Source organism: Alligator sinensis, unplaced genomic scaffold (assembly GCF_000455745.1).
Source record: "Alligator sinensis unplaced genomic scaffold, ASM45574v1 scaffold423_1, whole genome shotgun sequence".
NCBI lineage: Eukaryota > Metazoa > Chordata > Crocodylia > Alligatoridae > Alligator > Alligator sinensis.
The window spans coordinates 233,597-256,382 of record NW_005843178.1 but is presented as its reverse complement, the minus strand read 5'-3'; the positions used below and the strand labels follow the sequence as shown (position 1 = coordinate 256,382).

Here is a 22,786-nt window from a genome sequence, read left to right as displayed (position 1 = left end):
GTCACCAATTGCTTCTGCCCATTTAGTAGGGGTCCTATTCCTCCCTGGGTCTTCCTTTTACTCCCTATATATCTAAAAACCAATTTCTTGTTGTCCTTTACTTGGGATGCCATCCTCAGCTCCATGGTAGCTTTGGCCCGTCTAACTGCCTCCCTACAAGCACGAGCAGAGGAGGTATATTCATCTTTGGTGATCTCTCCTGTTTCCACTTTTTATGTGCTCCCCTTTTGTCCCTTAGGCTGCCCTGGATTTCTCTGGTCAGCCAGGGAAGCCTCCTGGCCCCTTTCCCCTTTTTGCCTCGCTTGGGGATTGTCTTGCTTTGTGCCCAAAGGATCACTTCCTTAAGGCACAGCCACCTTTCTTGGGCTCCCATCACTTCAAAACTCCTACTCTGCAGTGCGTCCTTGACTAATCGCCTGAGTTCATTGAAATCAGCTTTCCTAAAGTCTAGCACTTTCACCCTACTAGTTACCTTACCCACTCGACGTCTTATGGTGAATTCTATTATTAGGTGATCACTGTCCCCCAGATGGCTACCGATCTGTAGGTCCCCAACCATATCATCCCCCGTTGCCAATACCAGATCCAGTATGGCATTCCCCCTAGTGGGACCGTGTACCTCCTGTGTCAGGTGGAGGTCCTGTACACAGGTTAGAAACCTGCGTGAGCGGTGGGACTTTGCCATCTGTGACTCTGAGTGTTGGCTGCATGTAATCAACTTCATAGTTGGTTTCCATGGCTAAGCACATGCTACTTTTGGCAGTAGTTTAATGGTAGTTTAATTAGTGAGATTTCCTTGTATGCAATCTTAAATTGAGGGGCTTTTCCGCATGCCGATTCAGTGGGGGTGGGCTCATCTTATATTCGAGTAAATATGGTAAATCTTGATCAACTTTTGTAAAAGCAAATTGATTATAAAAGGCTGTAGGGAAGCAAAAGTCTGAGAGGAAAAGCTATTTTTTCTGGTCGTACTTACAGTAATAACTTTAGTATTTGCATTAAATGCAGTTCATATTAGTAGGAAGAAAATTCCATAGTTTTTTCTTTATCCCTCTCAATTTCATGATAGGTGTATGGTTCCCATTGTGTAAATAAGATCTAGTAATAAGACTGATATTAAACCTAATGTAAGGAAAGATACGATGTTGATCCAAAGCTACAATAGAATCTAGAAAAAAAGTCTTCGCTGTGAATTTCTAATGGTCCCAATTCTGATTTTTATCAACAGACACAAAATCAAAGTGAAGGAGGGTATTAGATCTGCCATGCTAACACTTTTTCTATTTTAGGTAACTTTATATTGACAGGCTTGCCTAATTTTATGAGGAACAGACGAGTTACGTAAATACTGTACAACTTGGAGGACTTTTTCTTTTTTGACTGAAATCGTCCTCTTTGAAAGAGAATACATGCAGGAGCAACCCCATTACTTGAGACACGTTTTACTTTTACACACTATCAGTTATTTTGAATGAAACTAGATTACAATTCTTACTTTTTTAAATAGAGTACCGGTATTGGTTTCCTGGCTTATACTAAGAGCCTTCTTTTGGAGTATAAATACAATAGTTAATTATTTGAAACCTTGTAGTTGTGATAGTTCAAGGAAGGAATTTTAGGTGGCTTTCCTAATCACTTCCCTATTTTCTATCTAGGAAAGGCTTACTGCACAGCTGGCGGAAAAGGATAACAACCTTCAAAAGTGGCGTGAAGAGAGAGATCAGCTAGTAAAAGCTTTAGAAGTGCAGCTTAAAACTCTGCCTTTTAGCAATGTACAGAAAGATAAAGAAATGGAAGAACTGAAGCAGACTACATTAAAAGGTTCAGGGAAGGTCAGCCTAATCATTTTTTATGCATGAATTGTTATCTATAGTTTTGCAGAAAATTATTTCAGAGCTACGTTTGTTTGCTCTGAAAACTTGAAATGTTGAAAATACTTTAAGTTAATGTAAAAAATAAAATCATTCTGATATCTTATTCTGAAATTGAATTTGTATTGGCAGTCCGTGAACTTCTAAAATGCTCAGTAGTTCAAAAAAATATTTAAAGATTATTTAATGTTTATGGTTTGAAAAACTGTTCAAAGTTCCAGTCCAGGCTTTCTTATGAGATTTGTGGTTCTTCTGTGTCTTTGTCAGCCAAAAAAATAATGAAAAATACCTTTTCTTGGGGCTGATTTTTTTTTTTTTTTTCTTTACTTATAGTTCTGATTGAGGTTAATAGTAGATAAGGTTTAGTAGCCTGAGAAACAAAGCAGTAAGAAAAAAAGTTTGCTTTCCTTTGTTTCTTCATTTTTTTTGGTTTCATCAAAGATCAGAAATGTAAATATATAACACTGTAAAGCCAAAAAGCTAAAGGATTGAATTAGTTACTGTTTGATTAACTCAGTTTCCTGAGGACAGGTATGCATGTCACAAATCGCCAATGGTTACCTTCCTGGTAGGTGTAGCAAGGAGTTCAGGAATGGGTATATAGGGAGTGCATCTCAAAAGGAAGATCTCTATGACGACTGAAAAACATACTAGGAATTGTACAGGAAAGCTTATGCTGTGTGTTCCTATTCTGTATTTCTTTTATAGAACCTTCCATAAGTACCACTTTAGTGTGCGGGCCGGGAGCGACCCGAGCCCTTTTCCGTGCTGCACACGGGCTGTGGCCAGCAGCCCGGGCACGCCGGGTCGGAGAGGGAAGGCCGTCGAGCTGGAATTAGGCACAAACGCGTATCGGTAGTTTAAAAGATTGTTTACTTACACCGAGATGGCAGTGATGCAGGCTGGAAAGCTTGCTTGAGTTGCGGTTACAGACAGAAAAGAAAAGAAAACTCGAACCTGCAGGGCACGAGGGTACGTCGCAAAGGGTTCTGGCGACGGGAAGATGAAAAATACGAGGGTATGTCGCAAAGGGTTTTGGCGACGGGAAAATAAACCTGCAGGACTCGAACCCGGGTAGAAGAACTCTGAGATCGGTCAAGGATTCACACGAAGTTTGCTAGGCTCCATGGGTCCGGTTCTTTTGCGTGCAGGAAGGGATACGTCTGGACTGCGCTCGGCGACAGGGAGAGGCTAGAGGTTGATCAGACCTCCGTTGCCTGCTTGAAATGCGCTGGGTCCGTAAGGATCCGCAGTGCTTGGAGATCTTCACACAGCGTGAAGTCTCCTCCTCCCGGTGTTCGTGGAGTCCTCCAACTTGGGCAGAAACCACTCAAGCCTTTTATACGGCTAGCAAGCCAATCACTAGCCGCCACGTGTGAATAATTTAGAACTGGCCAATAATGGGAATCGAATTAGCATACAAATGGCGGGAACTCTTTGCAACGAGCATTTCTGTGCTGCAACAAAGAAATGCACCCTGCAAAGAAAGCTTCAAATTGGCGGGAAATTCTCCCTTGCACCGGGGTTCTCTTTTGCAGCAGAAAACTCCACTGTGCAAAGAAGCTATAATTTAGCGGGAACAATTTAGCAGTGCCAAAGCACACACAAACAAAAATCACACCCTTTGGGTTGTGACATTTAGCACAGAGAATTAAAGTTTGCTTTTATCACAGGAATAATTGAGTTGTTTATTACTGTTTGTAAACATGCCTGTGTATACTTATATTAGTCGGCCAATCCTGCATCACTTTATATAATTAAACTTATTATGTGTTTAACAGGAGTATGAAATCGTAATAGAGCAATTAAGAAGAGAATTGGCTGAGAGAGAGAATTTGATAAATGAGCTAAAGCAAACTACTCGTCATGAAAATCCTAAATCTGCAAGGGTACCATTGTTACCTAAACAAAGATTAAGTAAAACGGATGAATCCTCCCACAGTCAACAGGTAATCTTTTATTTAGCAAGTACTTTCTATAAATAATGCAAGTTATTAACAATATTTTCATTTGTATTCATCCCAGAGGCTGAAGGGATCTCTCAAAACTAAAAACATGGGACAAAGTATAAAATATAATATATAATATTTTGATAAAACAAATTTCTAATGATAAATTCTTCTAGTTCATAGATTCAAATACATTGTAGTGAGTAAAATATTTCCTTCTCTATCGCATATCAATTTGTCTGTATGAAAGAAGATAAGTAATTCTTTCTACATTCATGGTCTGGAGAATTGTGAAAGGAGCCAAATTCTGGAGCTGAAGAAATTCCCAAGGACAATTTACTTCTCCAGCGGGTATATCTGTACCAGCTCAGGTGCATCTTATTTCGGCTCTGGCAGGAATAGTCCTGCAAATAAGAAGGATATGTTCTCGCACAGCTGATCCACATCACTGGATGGAATACATGTCACCTGCTGTCTCACAGAATCAGTTCCCTGCTGCAGTCAGGGTTTCATGAGCCTGATCCTATGGGACTACACTTGGGACATGCCTATGCCAATAGTGAAAGATAGGCAGGTGCTCCTAGGACTTCAGGGGATTGATCCTGTTATTCCTACAGGGGACTTCCAAGGATGCACAGAATCGAACCCCTGAAGTCCCAGGAGCACCTGCCCAGGGTGGTGGGAGAGCACATGCAGCTCCAGGCTGCCCACACCCTCCCACCTTAAAAAAACCCCAACATCTGCCACAGAATAGTGGCACAAACTTATACTACCTGTTGTTGCAATCACTCTTGTGGCATGACTAAAGGCATAGACATCTGTTAGTTTTTGCTTTGTGACACTATAAAAAAATTATGGCAGCACAAAGGTGACATCTGTTTGCAGCCTTAGAGAGGTTACTGCTTTGAAAAGCGGTCAGTTAGGTGGTTTAGAAAACTTACTACTCTGAACAGCCCCTCCCTTTATGCAGTCGCATTGATCTCCCCATAGTCTCCAGATTTATTAGAAAAGTCTGGTTAGACAAGTCTGCAGCTAGCTCTTCTGGTTACCGTTACTTCCAAAGGACAGGTTTTGGATTTATACAAAAACTACACTACTGTTTTTGTGTAACCTTTCTGTCCAAGGCAAACTCTTCTTTCCACCATTCTTAGGAAATAGTTTGCCTGTCATTTTGTTGTAATCCTTAGTACTCCTTTGAAAGATCATACTAAAATAGTGCCCATAAGCTATAACTCATGTTCATAGTGTTCACATGTCAGTTATACGCTGTTTATCTCATTTTATATAAACTGCCCTACAACCTTAGAAGCTGTGACAAGAGTGAGTGTTCAACTTTCAGACCAGCTGGTCCATTAAGGGATCTGGAAAACCATTCACTGAAAGAACTAAGGTCTCTAGAGGTATGATGGGCACAAGTGTTTGGGTCTTATCTGAGGATAACTTGCAAAATAGGGTTTGCTTTCTCTGCAGAAGTATCCTTTGGTAGAAAGATGTCACAGAGGTGTCATCATATGACTAGAGCATAATAAATGTACTTACTTAAGAAAGAGAGAGTAATCTAGGCAACTACAGGCCTGTTTGTCCAAATCAGTAGTACACAAGACTAGAACAAGTTTTGAAGGAATGGATAATTAAAAACATGGAGGTTACTGGAAGATATGATAAAATAGAACCTGTGTTTTACTAAAGGAAGATCATACTAGATTAACCCAATATCTTATTTTGACACGAAAACAGGTTTTTTAGACAAAGGAAAGACAATATATTCAATCTGTCTAGACTTCATAAGTATTTGATATGGTGCTACACAGAAAATTATTAGGTGAGGTGGAGACTGTGGGGATTAGTACAAGAACTGAAAAAAAATCTGTCTTAAAATGATTCGGCTAAAATGAAGACAGGGTTGTACTGAAAGGGGAAGTATTAAATTAGAGGGAGGTTATGAGTGGGGTTTCTCAGGGATTGGTCTTGGGACCAATGTTGCTTAATATTTATTTAGTGATTTAGCATACTCCTGTTTATGCACTAATCAAATTTGCTGACAGCACAAAGTTGGGAGACATCAATGCAGAGGAAAATCGGAACCACAGAGAGAATTATACGACCATGAGATCTTGGAGTACTAGAGAAGGGATTAAATTTAATAATATAATAGGTATACTAATCTATCAAAGATCACTAGAGGCCACTAAAGTGATTTGGCTATGAAAAGGGCAAACGTGTTTTATGTGGGGAAAACATCCTGTGTCTGCCTGCCATAAGAATAATAAGAATTCTACTTTATCCTTTCCTCCCACTTCTATGAATCACTGCCCACAGCTGCCCACTTGCTATGAATAAGGAGGGAAGCTGTGCAGTTAAATGAGAAATTTTCTACCTGGTAATTTTGTTTCTGTTAGTGGCTTCTCACATCATTGAACCGACCCAGGTAGTCTGGTAAATGAAGAGAATATAATTGGTAACCAAATGAAATTTTTGTGGCAAAGAAGATTTAAATATACAGTTGCCTCAAGGTTAGTTAAAATACTTTCAAGATGTCTTATTCCTGTGAATCACTTCCTGGAGTGTTTCTCTGGCTTCAGAAGAACTTTTCTGAAGGGTGACACCTTAATCCTGGAGCCCCCGGTAACAATATTATTTAACTGCCTCTGAACTTCATAGGTGGGAGTTATTGTCCATTTATTATGAAGCTGCTAACAGACAGCTATAAAGAAAGAAGGTACTCTTGGTATGGTACTAGTGAAATATTTTCTACAAAAATAACCGGTGGATATTAACAACACGGGTCTCTGCAATATTTAATGTTGTCCTCTGGCACAAATATTCATGAATTAAGTGGACTGAGCTTTTATACTGGAGTTTGTAGATAACTTTAAAATATTGTTGAAGCTTACACTTTAGCATTCTCATGACTCATTCTGAATTTTTACTGGTAAAGAAAAAAGAAGAGAATAACCGGGTAACTGGACAGAGTGTTCCAGTGAAAGAGAATGAAGTTAAAGGGAAGAGTTTATTACACTGCCCTAGCAACGCCTCTTCATTAAATGAAATTGAGGTTGGTATGCAAATTTAAATCTTAAAGTGATATGTGATGCTACAGCTTTTGTTTATAGAGAAGTGGTTCTCAACTCAAAGCAGCCCTTGTTAAACTCAGGGTGCCCCTTGGAAAATGCCAGGTCTTAGTTTCATTCATTCTTAGACTACAGAAAAATAAAAGACCAATCTTTTCTGTTTCAGAGTTTTCAGAAAGCCCACAGCAGGTCAGAATGATTTTAATACTCTGGATTCCTATTTGAAATCTCTAGGTTTATCTTGTGAATTGCAGTTGTGTGCCTAGCTGTGCTAACATTGCATGGTTCCCTGTGATACCCATGAAAGGATCTCAAGGCACCCCGGGGTGCCATGGCATCCTGACTGAGAATCACTGTTGTGGATGCTGGACCTAAGGAAATTGCATCATGTTGTAAGATAGTGGGCCCCAGATTTCTTGGTGAGAGCCTGCAAAAAGCTGACAACTCTGCCTTTTTTTGCTGCTTCACAGTTACCTCAGGGTGGTCAGTGTTGCTATATTAGGAAGAGAGCTATAACAAGAGCTCCACTAAATGGAGAGGGTAACATCTTGTGATAGGCAGTTTCCTGGCTCTGGTAGTGACTTGCTGAATCCTGTTACCTCTGCATCAATTTATCACTTCACAAAAGAGTTTATAGTATGTACTTAATGCTGGAATCTAATTAAGCCTAACTGAGCCTTGTAAAGCCTTGCTTCTAACATGAGACTTTTTTAAAGAGCATTTTAAACGTTTCATACACCTCCTTCAGTGCAGGGCATCTATTTGGGTTCATAAACTGGTCAAGCCTAACCCTGTTTCTTTTTATACTTCACCTTTTTTAAAATTTCAAACTCTTTTCTAATAACATCTTCTTAAAGTTCTTTATAGAAAGATCCTAGATCTTTAGCTCTTGAAATGGGAGGTTGCTGTGAGAAACCCACTCATAATTCCAGCTGGGGCTGTCAGAAAAAAGAGGGTACTTGAACTCTCTAACCTGTGAGCTCTGGGTTTTGGGGGCAAGGTGGGGATAGGGGAGGTTGTTTTGTTTTGTTTTTTTCCCCCTATGGTAGAAAGCAAGGTCCCTTGCTTCATACTTACAATGTAGAGCAGCGGTTCCCAATCTATGGAATGGGTACCACCAGTGGTATGCAGATAGCCTGTTAGTGGTACGTGTTAACAGATTTATTATAATTACTTTATGACAAAAATTTGCTGGTGGTACTTACACTTGTATCTCTTTAAATTGGTGGTGCGTAGTCTCTCAGAGTTTGGGAACTGCTGACATAGAGGGCAAGGTAGAAGACACCTTCTCTAGCTTATGTTTAAAGCTCGTCCCATCCCTACATATAGCATCTGATCCAGCTTAATTGCTATGTAGTGTTAGAGTGAAGCTGATATAATTCTTGTCAGTTTTGCTGCTGTTCATTGGGTTCTGAACAATAGGAGTTCAAATATTCTAATCTTGTTACCCTCTACTGCTTCCTGGAATAGCTATGAGCAGTGGAGAGCAGGCTGGAGTTTTGTTTCTGAGAAGGTGGCTTGGAAAGAAAGTACTACATTTGGTCCACATTCAGTTGTAATCATAAAGTCTAGAAGCTAAATTTTGAGAAAGCATAAAAAAAATCATTAAAACATTTTAAAAAAAGCATAAAAGGAACCTACGTTCCTTCTCTTGTTACAGAAAGTTTTCCATGTGCCAATAGCTGTTAAACGGTGTTTTTTCAAAGGCTGCATTTCTTTAGTTACTGTATAAAATAATTTTAGAGATGTTTCTGTAATAACTTTTTCCTCTCTTAAATCATACTACCTTACTACAGGACCACTCAGACACTGTCCTGGACTCTTCTGAAGTGTCTACAGAAAATGGACAAACTAGCAGGTTTCCTAAACCTGAGATGGAGATTCAGTTCACACCTCTACAGCCTAACAAGATGGAAGTGAAACACCAGGGCAGTGCTTTACCAGTGACTGTTAAAATGTCCAAGACAAGAAAAAAAAGGAAGAGTGATGAGATGGATGAGGTATGTTGAAACTGATCTCACATGCTTTTAAATCTACTCTGTATTGTTTTGGTTATTACTGTGTTTAGTTCTGTTGGATTCTCATCATCAAAAGGCAATACGTTGTATTTTGTTATCTTAGATTTGGGTCTGTCTCCCATATTGTGCTGTACTTCTCTAGCTCCTGGGCGCGCTCTCTCCTCTGCAGTTCTTTTTTTGTTTGAAAGGGCTGAGGCAATGCCTTTATCTTTTAGTTTCAGTGCCTCTGCCCCTTCCCTCACTGTCTGCAGTCAAGCCAGGTCACACTGATTCTTTCAGCTGTTGTGTTATCCTGAGTTACTCATATTTGCATGGGAATCTTTTAGGTTGGAGGTGCCAAAGATATGGCTTGTGGGTCAGATGTGTGTCAGAACCCTATTATCTGGCCTGCTGTGTCATCCATTCGTCTTAGACTCGATCTGCATGCTGCATGTTGTGCACACTGGACTGGCCCCACATGCTACACTCGGCACGTGAAGCTGGATCTGGCCAGCACTGTGCACAACTCAAGGCTGTATTTGGCATGCAACTATATGTGGCACACGAGGGCTGGTTTTGGCATACATATGGCAGGCAGTACATGGGGCTAGAGTCCAGGGCATACACGGCACCCACAGAGGATCAGCCCTGCACAGTCTGTGGGCTGATCTGTGGGCCCAATCCAACCTGCGGACCAGACTCATGCCACTCCTCTTGCCTGTAAAGCTGCCCTACTGCTCTTATCAGGCACCTTGTTGGGTCTGATCAGTTTGACACCTGTTTTTTAGGTCAACTTTTTGCCATTATCAGTGCCTTGGGAAGCCCTACTAACAGGTGGTAGATACTACAAACTGAAGTTCCCAGTCACAACAGTTTAATGAAAATCCTAAAATAAACCATATTTCCTGAATTTTCTATACAAGTTCTCCAAATTATCACAAGGTAGATGACTACTGATTTAAATGATATTTGGGAGGAAGAAGTGTTGCTGCTTTAGATGGTTTTATTTTTTGTATTTCCTATATTGTGACTTGAGTATCTCCCAGGAATGTGCAGAGCTCTGAATTGGGTACTTTTTTGGTGTAGCTTGTATTTTAGGGTGGAATAAAAACATGCTTACCTGGAAGGTAATTGTTCAGCAGTTTGAAACTATCCTTTATTTTGTATCTATCTATGCACACATTTGACTTTGACTGCCTTCATTTACCTCAGGCCCTAGAAGTAGTGGCTTTGGTCATGTTTTCATATTCTGCAACCACTCAGATTTTGCCTTCTCTGCTCTTGTCAGTAGCAATTATAAAATAATGTCAAAATAAGTGGTACTGTCTGTTAAAGTTAATGCCAGATCTAAGAGAAAATATAGCCCGCAACCCCATGGCAATATCTATCAGCCAATATAGCAGGCTCCCTTAGGAAGGCCTTAAGGTAAGTCTTTAACTTCTAAAAGAGGAACATCCACTTGTACCACATGACACTGGAAAGAAGCAGGCTTCTTCCTTTGTGCTTCATTAGCACCTTTCATGCAAGAGGCTCAGAAATGCTTATATTCAGGAGGTGTAGGTAAAGAAAACAGAAGCTTCAGTTCAGTCATCATATAAGCACATGGCAGTGTTTATATGTTGTTGTTCTCAAAACCCAACTACAAAAAGTATCTATTGAGAGAGAGCAAGCGCAATATGAGAACACTGAACTGGATGTCAGACTTGCAAGCCATCAAATAAAGTAAAATCCCTGTTTTCCGGGATTCTACTAGCCAGCATACTCTATTAACTGGCACCACGCTGCTGCCGTCCACCACTCTATGCCACCGCCACTTGCAACCACCTGACGGCTGCTATGCCACTGTCATCCACCACCCTGCACCGCAGCCATGTGCAAGGTGTGTGCAATCCCCCCTTGCTGCTGCTTCCACGTGCAAACCCTTCCTTCCAGCTCTGGTATTTTTAGATAACTGGCATTTTTACATTACCAGCACCTGGCATTTCCCCACTTATGCAAGATAATGGAGATTTTGCTGTACTTTGGAAAAGATTATTTTACCATTAGTGAATAAAAAATAATGCATGTTTCTTTAACTAATTTTCTCCAAGAGTAATATGCTCTCAAGCTGCTGGAAAAACAGATGTAGAAATAAACATACTTCTGAAGGCCTTCATCAGGTACTGTCTTGGAGATGAGCATATTTCATCTAGTAATAGTTTTCTGCTGTTGATGAAACTGTAAAGATCCATTTAGTCTTTTGTAGTCCATTCTTATATCCCATTTGATACAGTGTTAAATTGCAATAACTTTTCTACATCATTGGACTAAAATTATAAGGTATTTTCTATGACTGATTTCTTATCTGATTTTTATTTAAACTATTTGTCTTCGTATTCTGATTTTGCTGTTCATGTCTCTCTCTCAGAGACCAGGCAGGAAAACAGAAAAATCTGTCATCTGTGGACTTCAATGACTGAGTTAGAAGTACTGAATTAGTTTGCTTTTATTTTTCTGAAACTTCCAAACATACTTTTAAAGACAGTAACAGGGTTGTACTAAGGATAGATATGGTCAGGGAGTGAGCCCATATCAAACCTAAAAGAGCCATGCATGAAGATTGGATTTAGTTCAGATTTATTAAGTAGGCCTTTAATACTTCAGATTAATTTATCAAAGCCTGTTTTTCTTTTCTTTTTCACCTCTGTTCCCTGAAGAATTAAGTTTGACTGGCAGCCACTGTATCTGAAATCTGTTCTACCTTTCTAAGAGATTACATCTGTGAAATTTTACCAAAGTCCCATGCCCAAGGTTGCTATTTCCAATTAATGTATTTTGCTGTTTCTTTTGGAACTGTCAACAGATAGTCTTGCTTCACATGGATTTTGAAGGTTTTTTTTTTAATTAAAAAAGATGACATCACACCCCACTATAGAAAATGTCTTGAACTGACAGCTCAGCAATGGTAGAATATCAACCTGAATTTGTACTTGTTATTGCAACACTACACTTATATTAATTCATGAAGTGACTTTCTATATTAGTTTTAAGATACTTGACAAGCTAACACTAATATATAGGAAATGATGAAAAGGAAAAATCATCCATCTTAGACTGAGTTAATGATCTCTGTTTCCAGTGTTCTTTTATTTAGATAGTTATGTAGTCTTTGATTCAAGAATGTACTAGAGGTTCTTGTTTATCTTAGGAAATACTGACCATATGTTGTCATGACAGTCTGTCTGCCCATTTAGATTTGTCTGTTTCTCTGATTATACAAAATACTACTACTTGCCTCAGAAGAAATTTTATAGCTGCAATGCTAACTGTAGCTGAATTTGGTATGTTCTTTTTTTCCCCTTAGGACTCTGTGAAACATGTAAACAAGAAAAATACCACATCTATGACTAATAATAGGTTGCCTATAAGTTCCAATTCTGCTACAATCAACAAGATGAAAATGGTTTGTTTTATTTTATTCTTGAAGTTGGTTTTATTCATATTCTGTGGGGTTTGATACATGCAAGTAATAGTGGTTTTGAAATTTATATTTATGCTTTACACATGTGCTTGCATTGCTAGCACTTTAGATTCTAAAAGGTAATTAAATCCATATTTGGCAGGGATATAATTAAGGGATATCTGATTGCCATTGGAAGTAGCAAAAGTGATTCAAAGGGAAGAATATCACATATTTATGAAATAATACAACATGAAGCCTTTGTCTTGTGTTGTTATACATGATTCTTTCAAGTCAAAGGTATAGATTGCCCTATATACATGAAACAGATCACGATGAAACTAAAGGTATTATCCTATTGTATCTGGAGAAATTACATTGAAATTAGTCCTCCCACAAAAAATCCCTTGCCGTTTCAGTTGGGGATTATATTAAATATTATTTGTTTTAAAGGGATACTCTGAAATCTAGTTAATGTTAGAAGATATACAAGCAGGTTTAGGTATTACACATGGTCCTAGGTATCATCTGCCACTTTTTTAAAATAGATTTCATAGACATTAGGGCTCAAAGGGACTTCGTAAGATCATCAGGTCTACCCTCCTGCCCACAGGGCAGGAAGTCAGCTAGAGTCAAAGGATCCTAGGAAGATAAACGTCCAAATGTTTCTTGAAAGTGTCCAGAGTAGATGCTTGCACCACCTTTGGGGGAAGTTTGTTCCAGGCCTTGGGTTCTCAGTAAAGAAGTTTTTCCTTATGTCCAGCCTAAAACAGCCTTGCAGGAGTTTGTGATCATTGGACCTTATTTTCCCCTGGGGTACTCTGCTGAACAGGTGTTCCCCCAGATCCTGATGCACACCCCGTTATGTACTTATAGGCTGCCACCAAGTCACCCCCGAGCCTGCACTTCTCCAGACTGACGAGTCCCATAGCTCACAGCCTTTCTTCTTAAGGCCTGTTCTCTTGCCCTCTGATCATGCACGTGGATCTTTTCTGTACTCTTTCAAGCTTCTCTGCATCCTTCTTAAATGGTGGAGCCCAGAATTGGATGCAGTACTCCAGCTGCGGCCTCATCAAGGCCAAGTACAGTGGGAGGATGGCATCTTGGGTCTTGCTCAAGATGCATCGGTAGATGCAAGCCAGAGTTTTGTTCTCTTTGCCAGCTGTGATATTGCGTTCGTGGCTCATATTCATCTTGTGGTCAATCATGACCCCCAAGTCTCGTGCTAGCAAGTGTAGCATTTCCGAGCCTATAAGTGTGATGTGGGTTTTTATTCCCAAGGTGGAGCACCTTGCATTTCTCCATATTGAATGCCATCAGGTTTTCTTCTGCCCACCCTGCAAGTCTGTTGGGGTTGGCCTGGATCACCAGCCTATCCTCAAGTGTGGAGACTCTTCCCCAAAATTTGGTGTCATCAACGAACTTGGCCAGTCTGCTTTTGACACCAGTGTCCAGATCATTTATGAAGACACTAAAGAGTACAGATCTGAGAACGGAGCCTTCGGGTACACCACTAGTCACCGAGTGCAATGTTGATTCGGTTCCATCAACTACCACTCTCCGAGTCCAACCTCAGGGCCAGTTCTCCAGCCTTCGGACTGCAGAGTGGTCAAGGCCACAGTTGCCCAATTTTTCCCTGAAGACATCATATGACACCAGGTCAAAGGCTTTTTTAAAGTCCAAATATATGACATCAACCTCTTCCCTTTTGTCCAGGTGATACGTCACCTGGTCATAGAAGGAAATGAGATTGGTCAAGCAAGACCTACCCGAAACAAACCTATGCTGACTATCCCTCAGAATGCTGCCTTCTGTTAGCCTGTCAAGGACGGTTTTGTTGATAATTTTTTCCAAAATCTTCCCAGGGATTGAGGTCAGACTAATTGTCCTGTAGTTTCCCAAGTCGTCTTTTCTCCCTTTCTGGAAGATGGACACCACATTGACCCTCTTCCAGTCTTCATGGACTTCATCTGAGCGCCATGCATTCTTGAATATCTTTTCCAGTTCCTTTATCACTCTTGGGTGCAGCCTATCTGGACCAGCTGATTTATGGGGGTCCAGCCTCTCAAGATGCTCCCTCAAAAGATCCACGCCAGTGATGGGCATATATTCATCTTCACCCCAGTCATCCCGCATCATGTTAGGCAGGGTGGTCCCTTTGGGCTGGTGAAAAACGGATGCAGAGTAATCATTAAGCAGACTACTGACATCTAGGAAAAAGCCAGTCAGCTGCCCCAGCTGGTTTAGCAGGAGTCCAATGTTGCCTTTGTTTTTCTTTCAACTCCCCACATATCTGAAGAAGGGCTTTTTATTGTCCTTGATTCATGTATCCAGTTAGAGTTCAGTTGCAGCCTTGGTTTTTCTAGTTCACTCACTGCAGGTGTGGACCAGTGCAGCATATTCCTCCTTAGCGGTGTTTCCTGTCCTCCATCCATTATATGCCTTTCTTTTTAGACGTAAGAGGCCTATGAGTTCCCTGTTGAACCAAGGGGGATTGTTGAGCCCTTTCACCACCTTTCCTATGGGTGTGGATGGGCTTCCCTTGTGCTTCTAGGATTGCTTCCTTAAGGAGCAACCACTCATCATGAACTCCCCTCCTTGTGAAATCATGGCCTCCAGGGCTTCAAGGACAAGCCTCCTGAGCTAATGAAAGTCAGCTTTCCTGAAGTCAAGGACTACTGCATTGCTGGTTGACTTGCCAGCTTTGCGATGGATATGAAAGTGATCAACTCATGGTCACTGTCACCCAGCTTCCCTTTTGATTCTTAGGTTGCTGATTAGATCATGCCCTGTGGCCAATACTAGGTCCAGCAGCGTCTTGCCTCTTGTCGGCCCATAAATTTCTTGGGACAGATAGAGGTCATCCACACATGTAAGCAAGCTTTGTGACGATCGGATTTGGCCAAGTGCTTACCCCATGAGATGTTCAGGTAGTTGAAGTCTCCAATGATGACCATGCACGGAGAGCATGCAGCCTTGGCCAGGTCCCTGGCAAATTCTTGGTCAAGTACTTATTCCTGGTTCGGAGGTCTGTGGTAGACTCCTACCATTGGATCCCCTTCACTATGTTCCCCTTGTCTCCAGTTGTCCTGCTTGGGTGCCAATCTCAGCTTGTAGGGATGTGTAGCTCTCCTTCACATAGAGAGCTACACCTCCACCCCTTTTTTTCGGCACGATCTCTCCTGTATAGGGTATAGCCATTTATACCAGTAGTTCAGTCATAGGAGGAGTTCCACCAGGTCTCCATGTTCCCTGTGAGATTGTGATTGTTTCTGCTTAGCAGAAGGACCAGTTCTTCCTGTTTTACGTGCCTGTACACTAATGCTAGGAGTTTGGGGAATAAGTGTGCGATTGGAGGCCCTAGGCTTCCTTGTGTTCATGAAGAAGCTCTGTTCCTGGACTGAGGTAGGGGTGGATTCCCTTGAGCATTCTAACCTGTTGGTTTTGCGGTTGATGTTTGGTGAGCTTTCTCTGATGGTTGTCCGCCCATCACCCTTAGTTTTTCAATTCCTTCTCATATTCCTATCTATCGTTACTGCGCCAAGGACCCCTTCCCACCCCTTTAGAGAGAAGGTTCAGGCTGGACATCAGGAGACACTACTTTACAGTTGGGGCTGCCAGGCTCTGGAATGGACTCCCAAGGGAGGTGGTGCTCCCTCCTACCTTGGGGGTCTTCAAGAGGAGGCTGGACAGATATTTGGCTGGGGTATTATGACCCTGGCACTCATTCCTGCCCAGGGCAGGGGGTCAGACCTGCAATTGGCTAGCTGTCCGTACTAGTATTCGACATGCTGTTGTGCGGGCCGCCTCCCGATCCCGTCCATGTTGCCATGTGCGAGCTGCCTCCCGATCCCATCCATGTCGCCATGTGCGAGCCGGGAGCGATATGCGGACCCGTCTTTGCGCACGTGGGCTGTGGCCAGCAGCCCGGGCACGCGGGGTCAGAAGGGACCGCGCGGCGGCAAGGCACGCACGGGCTAGAATTAGTCACAGAGGCGTAGTGGTTGATTTAAAGATTGTTTACTTGCACCAAAGATGGTCGCGGTGCAGGCAGGAAAACTTGCTTGAGTTACAGTTGCAGATAGAAAAGATAAGAGGCGGACTAGAGGTCCTTCCTGTGAACACTCTTCTAGCCCATCTGGTTGGAGGCTCTAAACCGCGAGCCCGTCTTGCCAACCAAAGAAAGTACTCATAAAAAAGAGCTCTGAATAGACTCACACGAAGTTTGCTAGGCTCCGTGGAACTTGTGCTCTGAGCTATTCTGGTCGTCTGAACAACTATGTCAGTTGTTCCAGCTGGCAAGAAATAGACTCACACGAAGTTTGCTAGGCTCCGTGGATCCTTTTTGCGTGCAGGGCGCAGGGAGAGGGATACGTCGAGGATTGCGCTCGGTGACGGGGAGAGGCTAGAGGCTGATCAGACCCCTGTTGCCTGCTTTAAATGTAAGGATCCGCAGCGCTTAGAGATCTTCACACAGTGTGAAGTCTCCTCCTCCTGGTGTTCGTGGAGTCCTCCAACTTGGGCGGAAACCACTCAAGCTTTTTATACGGCTAGCAAGCCAATCACTAGCCGCCACGTGTGAATAATTTAGAACTGGCCAATGGTGGGGCACAAATTTGAATACGAATGCCGGGAACTCTTTGCAACGAGCATTTCTGTGCTGCAGCAAAGAAATGCACCCTGCAAAGAAAGCTACTGGTGGTGGGAATTCTTTTGCACCGGGGTTCTCTTTTGCAGCAGAAAACTCCACCGTGCAAAGAAGCTGCAATTTAGCGGGAACAATTTAGCAGTGCCGAAGCACACAAAAACAAAAATCACACCCTTTGGGTTGTGACAGCTGTAGCATCAAGTTAATGTGGGAGCATTTCAACTGTTGTACAAGGAAGGGTATAGTTACTTATTGCCATAGTGAGCCTTTAATTTAAGGCTCCAGCTTTGCAGTCTCACCTTATCACTCTCAAAAAGGGCTTGATGTGGGCACAAAGGTCTATTTAAGTAGAAGAATCAAGTTATAATAAAAGTCAAGAAACAAAGGAGAAAGGGGCCTGCTCTATAAAGGAGAAAACTGAAACAGTAGAAACTACTGCCAAGTAAACATAGTAATGAAAAAGAACAGAAGTGTGTAGTAATTTGTCAAATCTGTTGGTTTTAATAATTTAGCAGCTATTATAATGTGTCAAAATTACAAACAGGTATATTTTTTTCAAGTTGCCTCTTCACACTGCTTAATGTTGCAGTCCTCTATTAAACTGCTACCTATCCCACCATGCTGCATAGTGAAGCAATCCCTTTATATCTAAACAATTATTTGTGAGGTACTCTAAAATCCTTTATGAAGCATGTGACGTTAAATTTATCATAATGTGTCTACAGCTGTACAATATAAAGGGTGCAATTCTGGTCCTATTAAAATCGATACAGATTTTGTCCTTGATTTTAGTGATGCCAAGATTTTGCCCATGCTTGTTATAATATATCTTCTGTTGCCCTTTGGGGTCAGGCCAATTCTCAGGATCTCAATATTGTGCTGTTAGGAGGGTGTGACACAATTGCGCGTGCGCGCACACACACACACACACACACACACACACACACACACCCAAACCAGCCTAGGCACATGCATATCTATCACCAATTCAAGCACATACATTATACACCCCAAAAGTTAGAGACGTATCAATAATTCATATATCATGCACACAATGCCATATATATATATATATATACACACACACACTCACATGCACCAGTTCTCACACATACACACAGGTAAGTTCCTAATTTGGATCATACAGTGTGTATGTGTGTGCTTGGGGTACCTGGGATACTTGGGGGAAGGTTCAGGTGAGAGAGAGAGTGTTAAAGTGTAGGGAGTGAAAGTTGCCAGAATCGGGATTAGAACTGATGGACTACAGAGAGGCTGGCTGAGGAACTAAGGCTTGGGTTTACTTAAGGTAGACTGGGGCTGGAAACTGAGGCAGACAGCTGAGATATTGAGGGGGGGGTGCAGATAAGTGGTGGCAAGGAGGAGACAGCCAGGAAATAAACTGAGGCAGAAACCTGGTTGCTCGGGGGGAAAAGGAAAAGGCAGTGGGGATAAGACAGTGGCAAAGAAAAGGCAGGTTTGGAGGCAGAGAGGAGCTCAGGACAGGTGCTGGAGGTGGCAGAGAGCCAGAAGCAGGAGAGGGAGAAATGAGACAGAAGTTAGAGGGGCAAGGAGCAGAGATTGGAGCAGGGCCAAACCATAGTAAAGCAAAACCCAATTTAGGTGTCCAAATAATATTTTTATTACACAGACAACACACTACACAGCCCCATGAAGTTATTGACTCACTCACTCACTCACGATGACAGCAGGAGAAAGAAACTTAGTGGAAGGGCTGGAGCCCAGGTAGGGAAGAGAAGCAGAGTCCAAGTCCCCCAAGTTGAAGACGGGGTGGGGAGTGATAGCTACCTATCCAGGCTGGAAAGGGGTCGTTGTCCAGAGGGGGGTCGCCGGCAGGGCCTCTGGGTGGATAGGTGGTGTGGCATGGTGCTGGTCCAGATGGAGAGGGCGTCCCAAGGAGTCAGTCTTCACTACCCGTTTTTATAGGGGCAGACCTTGTGTGACCCTAGTGACAGGAGGCATGCCCAGGCAAAGCTCAGCCCCTGGTGTACTGAGCATGTGTGCTCTGTGCAGGGATGTGCAGTTTCGGGTGTCTGTAATGGTGGGGTACAATGGTAGAGTTGCTGGTTCTGCAGGATCTTTTGTCTTTCAAATGCTGGGTTCTTGTCTCTGTTCCTGGGTGAGGTCTGTGGTTCCTGGATGAATCAATACGAGGTGATGGCCAGGTCGTTACAGGCCATTCAGTAGAGGCCTGCTACCATTGTATTTCACTCATTCCCAATCACTCTCATTCATCCGGGAACCATTTTACATGGGAGGGATACGTGAATCATACAGTTGCAACACAGGGGATGCCTGGGCAGAGGACACAAGATGGAGACTTGACATACAAAATGGAAACTTGGCATTACTTTCGGTCACTTACAAACACAGGCCTAAACCATACAATATCCATATGAAACAATAAAAATCAATACGAAAATGATAATAATACAACATACAACAGTAAGAATCAATACAAACCTAATAATAATACAATATAAAACAATGGATATCCAAAACCAGAAACTTGCTACCAAAATAAAAATGTTAAAGCTTATCCTAAGTCTGAGCTCGCTTATGCTTGTCTATAGGGAATAGAGAGGGAGAGAGAGAAAAGCCAGAAATAATTGGGGAAGGGAAGGGAACGAATGAAAAACTGGGGGTTTTGCTACACTTCCTGGATCTTCTTGTTCCATTATACTGCTTTGTTACTTCCTCCTCAGTCAAAATATTTGGAATTACTTTGCTCCTGCAAACAAGAGCATCTATTAATGTATTTAGACCCCCAATACAAAGGGGCAGAGTTGGGACTAAGTTTTAAAACTGCAGATCATCATTCTAATGATCAAATTTAATTCATAGACTAAAATAAGTGAATTGGTGATTGTCTAGCCAAATTCTTAATCAATGTTTCTGTTTAGGTATCTAATTCACAGTCATTTCGAAAGGAATACCCTTTAAGAAACCAACAATCTACTGCAAGTATGAAATCTACTAGGAAAAAAGATGGAACCTTACAAAAGCTTGGAGATTTCCTTCAAAGTTCTCCTATAATTATTCATTCAAAAGGTCTGTACTGAGCTCAAGTCTAAGACCACTTCTTTGTCACCTGTTAGTAGGGCCTAGTTTAAATCACGGGCCCAGCTCGCTAATATTGTGGCCTAATCATGGTGGGGGCCTGCCATTTCGCACCTAAATTATGATGCCCCTCCACATCCTCCGATTTGGCTGAGGGGGCAGGTTTAGGGCCAGGTTTAATTACAGCAGCTCCCAAGGCCTCTGACCCCTCCTAAAAATCCCCACGGCCTCACCCCTGCCTCGCTGGAAGAGGCAGGAACAGCAGTAGCAGCTATCTGCCCCATGTTGTTTCTGCCAGGCAGGGAGAAAGCATTCCCTAGCCAGCAGCAAAAGCCTAGCAGTCCAGGGCAGGGGGGAAGGATTTGCAAAAGGGACGGGGAGGAGAGAGCTTGGGGGTGGATAGGGGAGGGGCTGTTTGCTCCTCTGGATGGGAAAACTGGGGTGCAGGGGGTTGGGGCACTTGGGGACTGCCTTGGCAGATGGTCCTGGCACTGGGTAGAGGAGGGGCTGTTTGCTCTTCCATGTGTGTTCTCTCTCCCCAGCACCCCAGTTTTCCCACCTGGAGGAGCAAACAGCACCCCCGCTCCCCTAGGCTTCACGGCTTTTGCTGCTGGTAGGAGAGTGGTCTCCCCAGCCTGCAGCATCCATCTTGTTGCAACGTAATGCCATGATATGGCTGCTTGCTGGGGAACTCCATTTCATTGCAAATTTCCTTTTTTGTGGAAATCAGTTTTGTGAAAAATAAATCGTGATTTTAACCAGGTCCTACCTATTAGAAAGTGTAGTGGCAAGATATTCAAGTAACATACTGGCTTACAGAGATGGTATAGTAAGTGTTTTGCAAATATTGTATTTACCCAAATCAAGATGATTTAGAATTTAAGGTTAGCACCCTCCTCTCCCCCCCCCCCCCAAATAATTAGATTCTATATATGGAAAATTATACATTTGTTATAATTTTCCAAATACAGAATCTAATTATTGTACGGTTGTCTAAAGTTTGCCTCCCCTCCTGCATTTCGGGGAAAGCAGTGGCAGGAGTCAGGCAGCTACAGGAGGGCAGACAGCTTGGGGTTAGTGTAAAATTGACACAAGAATCAAATCCAAAATATATAATTTTCTGTATGGGAAAAGTCTGATTTGTTTTATTTCTTTGGAAACTGTATTAACTGCCTTTTCCACAGATATGATATTTAAACATAACTACATAAGAAATGCCATACTGGCTCAGATCAATGATCCGTTTAGCTCAGTGTCCTGTTTCTTACTGGCAGAAGTAGATGCTAGGAGAGCAGTGATCTGTCCCCTATTTATTATCCTTCCTGTTATCCACCATTATTGGTTTAAGAGATGCCAGAGAAGACTGCTCCAATCATTCTGTTCAACAGCTTTTAATAAACAGCAGTGGGTTACAATGCAATTTATTGGTGGGGTTGCAGGGGGTTATTATTGACTAATACTGATGAATATGGAAGCTATCCTCTTGTGAAAATATTCTGAAAATGTTAATAAAAAGAGTCTACAAAGGCCAATCAAGAATTTGCCATTTTTAAATGCAGATAGATATGGAATTAAACTGCAAGGAGGATTTGTTTCATGCATACACATTTTAAATTTTGACAGGTGTGCATGTTAATTATTGCCATCACTATTATCTTTGCACAGCTGTTAGTCTAATTGCTGAACAAAGCAACTATTGCCTACAAAAGCTTATGCATCTCTGATTTAATCTATAAGGTGCACCTCTGTGCTGTCTTCTGCGTGTTCTTGAACTCTTGCAACTCACCCTTGCAGAAAAGTTTCATAACAGTTTTGGCTTCCTAGCAATGTAATTTCAGTTAGCTGCCCTTTCTGAATTCCACATCTAGATCTACTTTAAATTTTTCCTAAATCTTGTTAAAAAAATAAAGCATGTGTTTGTAGGTTTTAAATGTTGCATCGTATTTATTCTCTTTTTTTCTAATTTATTCTGTCTTGACTTACAAAATTTATAAAATATTGATTAAAATATAATGGCTCTTTCAGCAAAGAAGTTGATTGAAACGATAAGCTCTCCCAAATCTGCACAAGTGGAAAATCACAAAGAAAATCAGCCCAAGCCAAAACGAACCAAACGAAGGCTTTACTCAGCTGCCATTTCCTCTCCTTTAGATATTCCTGGTCACCTGGTAAGTTATGTTCTGCAGTAGTTCACAGAGTAGGCAGAACATCTAGTCACCATGAATTTAGTCTTTAAAAAAACAAAAACAGAGAGAGTTAAACTAAGTGATGGTTAGCCAGTTTCTGATTAATCTACCTTACTAATTCTTTTAGTTTTACAACAGAACAAGGAGCAATGGTCTCAACTTGCATTAAGGGAAGCTTAGGTTAGATATTAAGAAAAACTTTCTTGCTTGGAGTAGAGGTGCGCTGATACATCAGTGCCAATCTGATATCGGACATATATAAAGAAAATTGTCTGTATTGGAAATTGATATGGCCAATAATTTGGCTGATGTGCAGCACATAGGCAGCCCGTGCATGTGCAGCTGCAGCATAGCACATAGGCAGTGAGGAGCACAGCCCCGCACCTTGAAGAGCAGTGTCCAGCTGATAAGTCTGTTGTGGTAGAAAGGGAGGAGGGAGGGAAGGGGGGGCAAATCAAGGCCCCCATGGTAAGGGGAGGGAGTGGGGCTGGGGCAAGTGCTGCCCAGCCAGGGCGGGACAGGTGCGGGATGTAGCCACGGCTTGTCT

The 22,786-nt window shown here is 42.0% G+C and overlaps 1 protein-coding gene across 3 annotated transcripts in view; it reads left to right on the top strand.

The window, feature by feature from the left end:
• Window positions 1-22,786, top strand: part of LOC102383590 (kinesin-like protein KIF20B) — a 60,709-nt gene that overhangs the window by 35,242 nt on the left and 2,681 nt on the right. Inside the window, exons 16-23 of one of the 3 annotated variants that reach the window (XM_006037811.3) lie at window positions 1,656-1,832; window positions 3,653-3,820; window positions 6,759-6,875; window positions 8,688-8,891; window positions 10,979-11,047; window positions 12,232-12,330; window positions 19,897-20,044; window positions 22,079-22,221. In XM_006037811.3, the coding sequence (XP_006037873.2) occupies window positions 1,656-1,832; window positions 3,653-3,820; window positions 6,759-6,875; window positions 8,688-8,891; window positions 10,979-11,047; window positions 12,232-12,330; window positions 19,897-20,044; window positions 22,079-22,221 (1,125 nt within the window). The remainder of the gene's footprint in view (window positions 1-1,655; window positions 1,833-3,652; window positions 3,821-6,758; window positions 6,876-8,687; window positions 8,892-10,978; window positions 11,048-12,231; window positions 12,331-19,896; window positions 20,045-22,078; window positions 22,222-22,786) is intronic. The other 2 variants (XM_025194265.1, XM_025194264.1) reach the window with 2 other exon arrangements.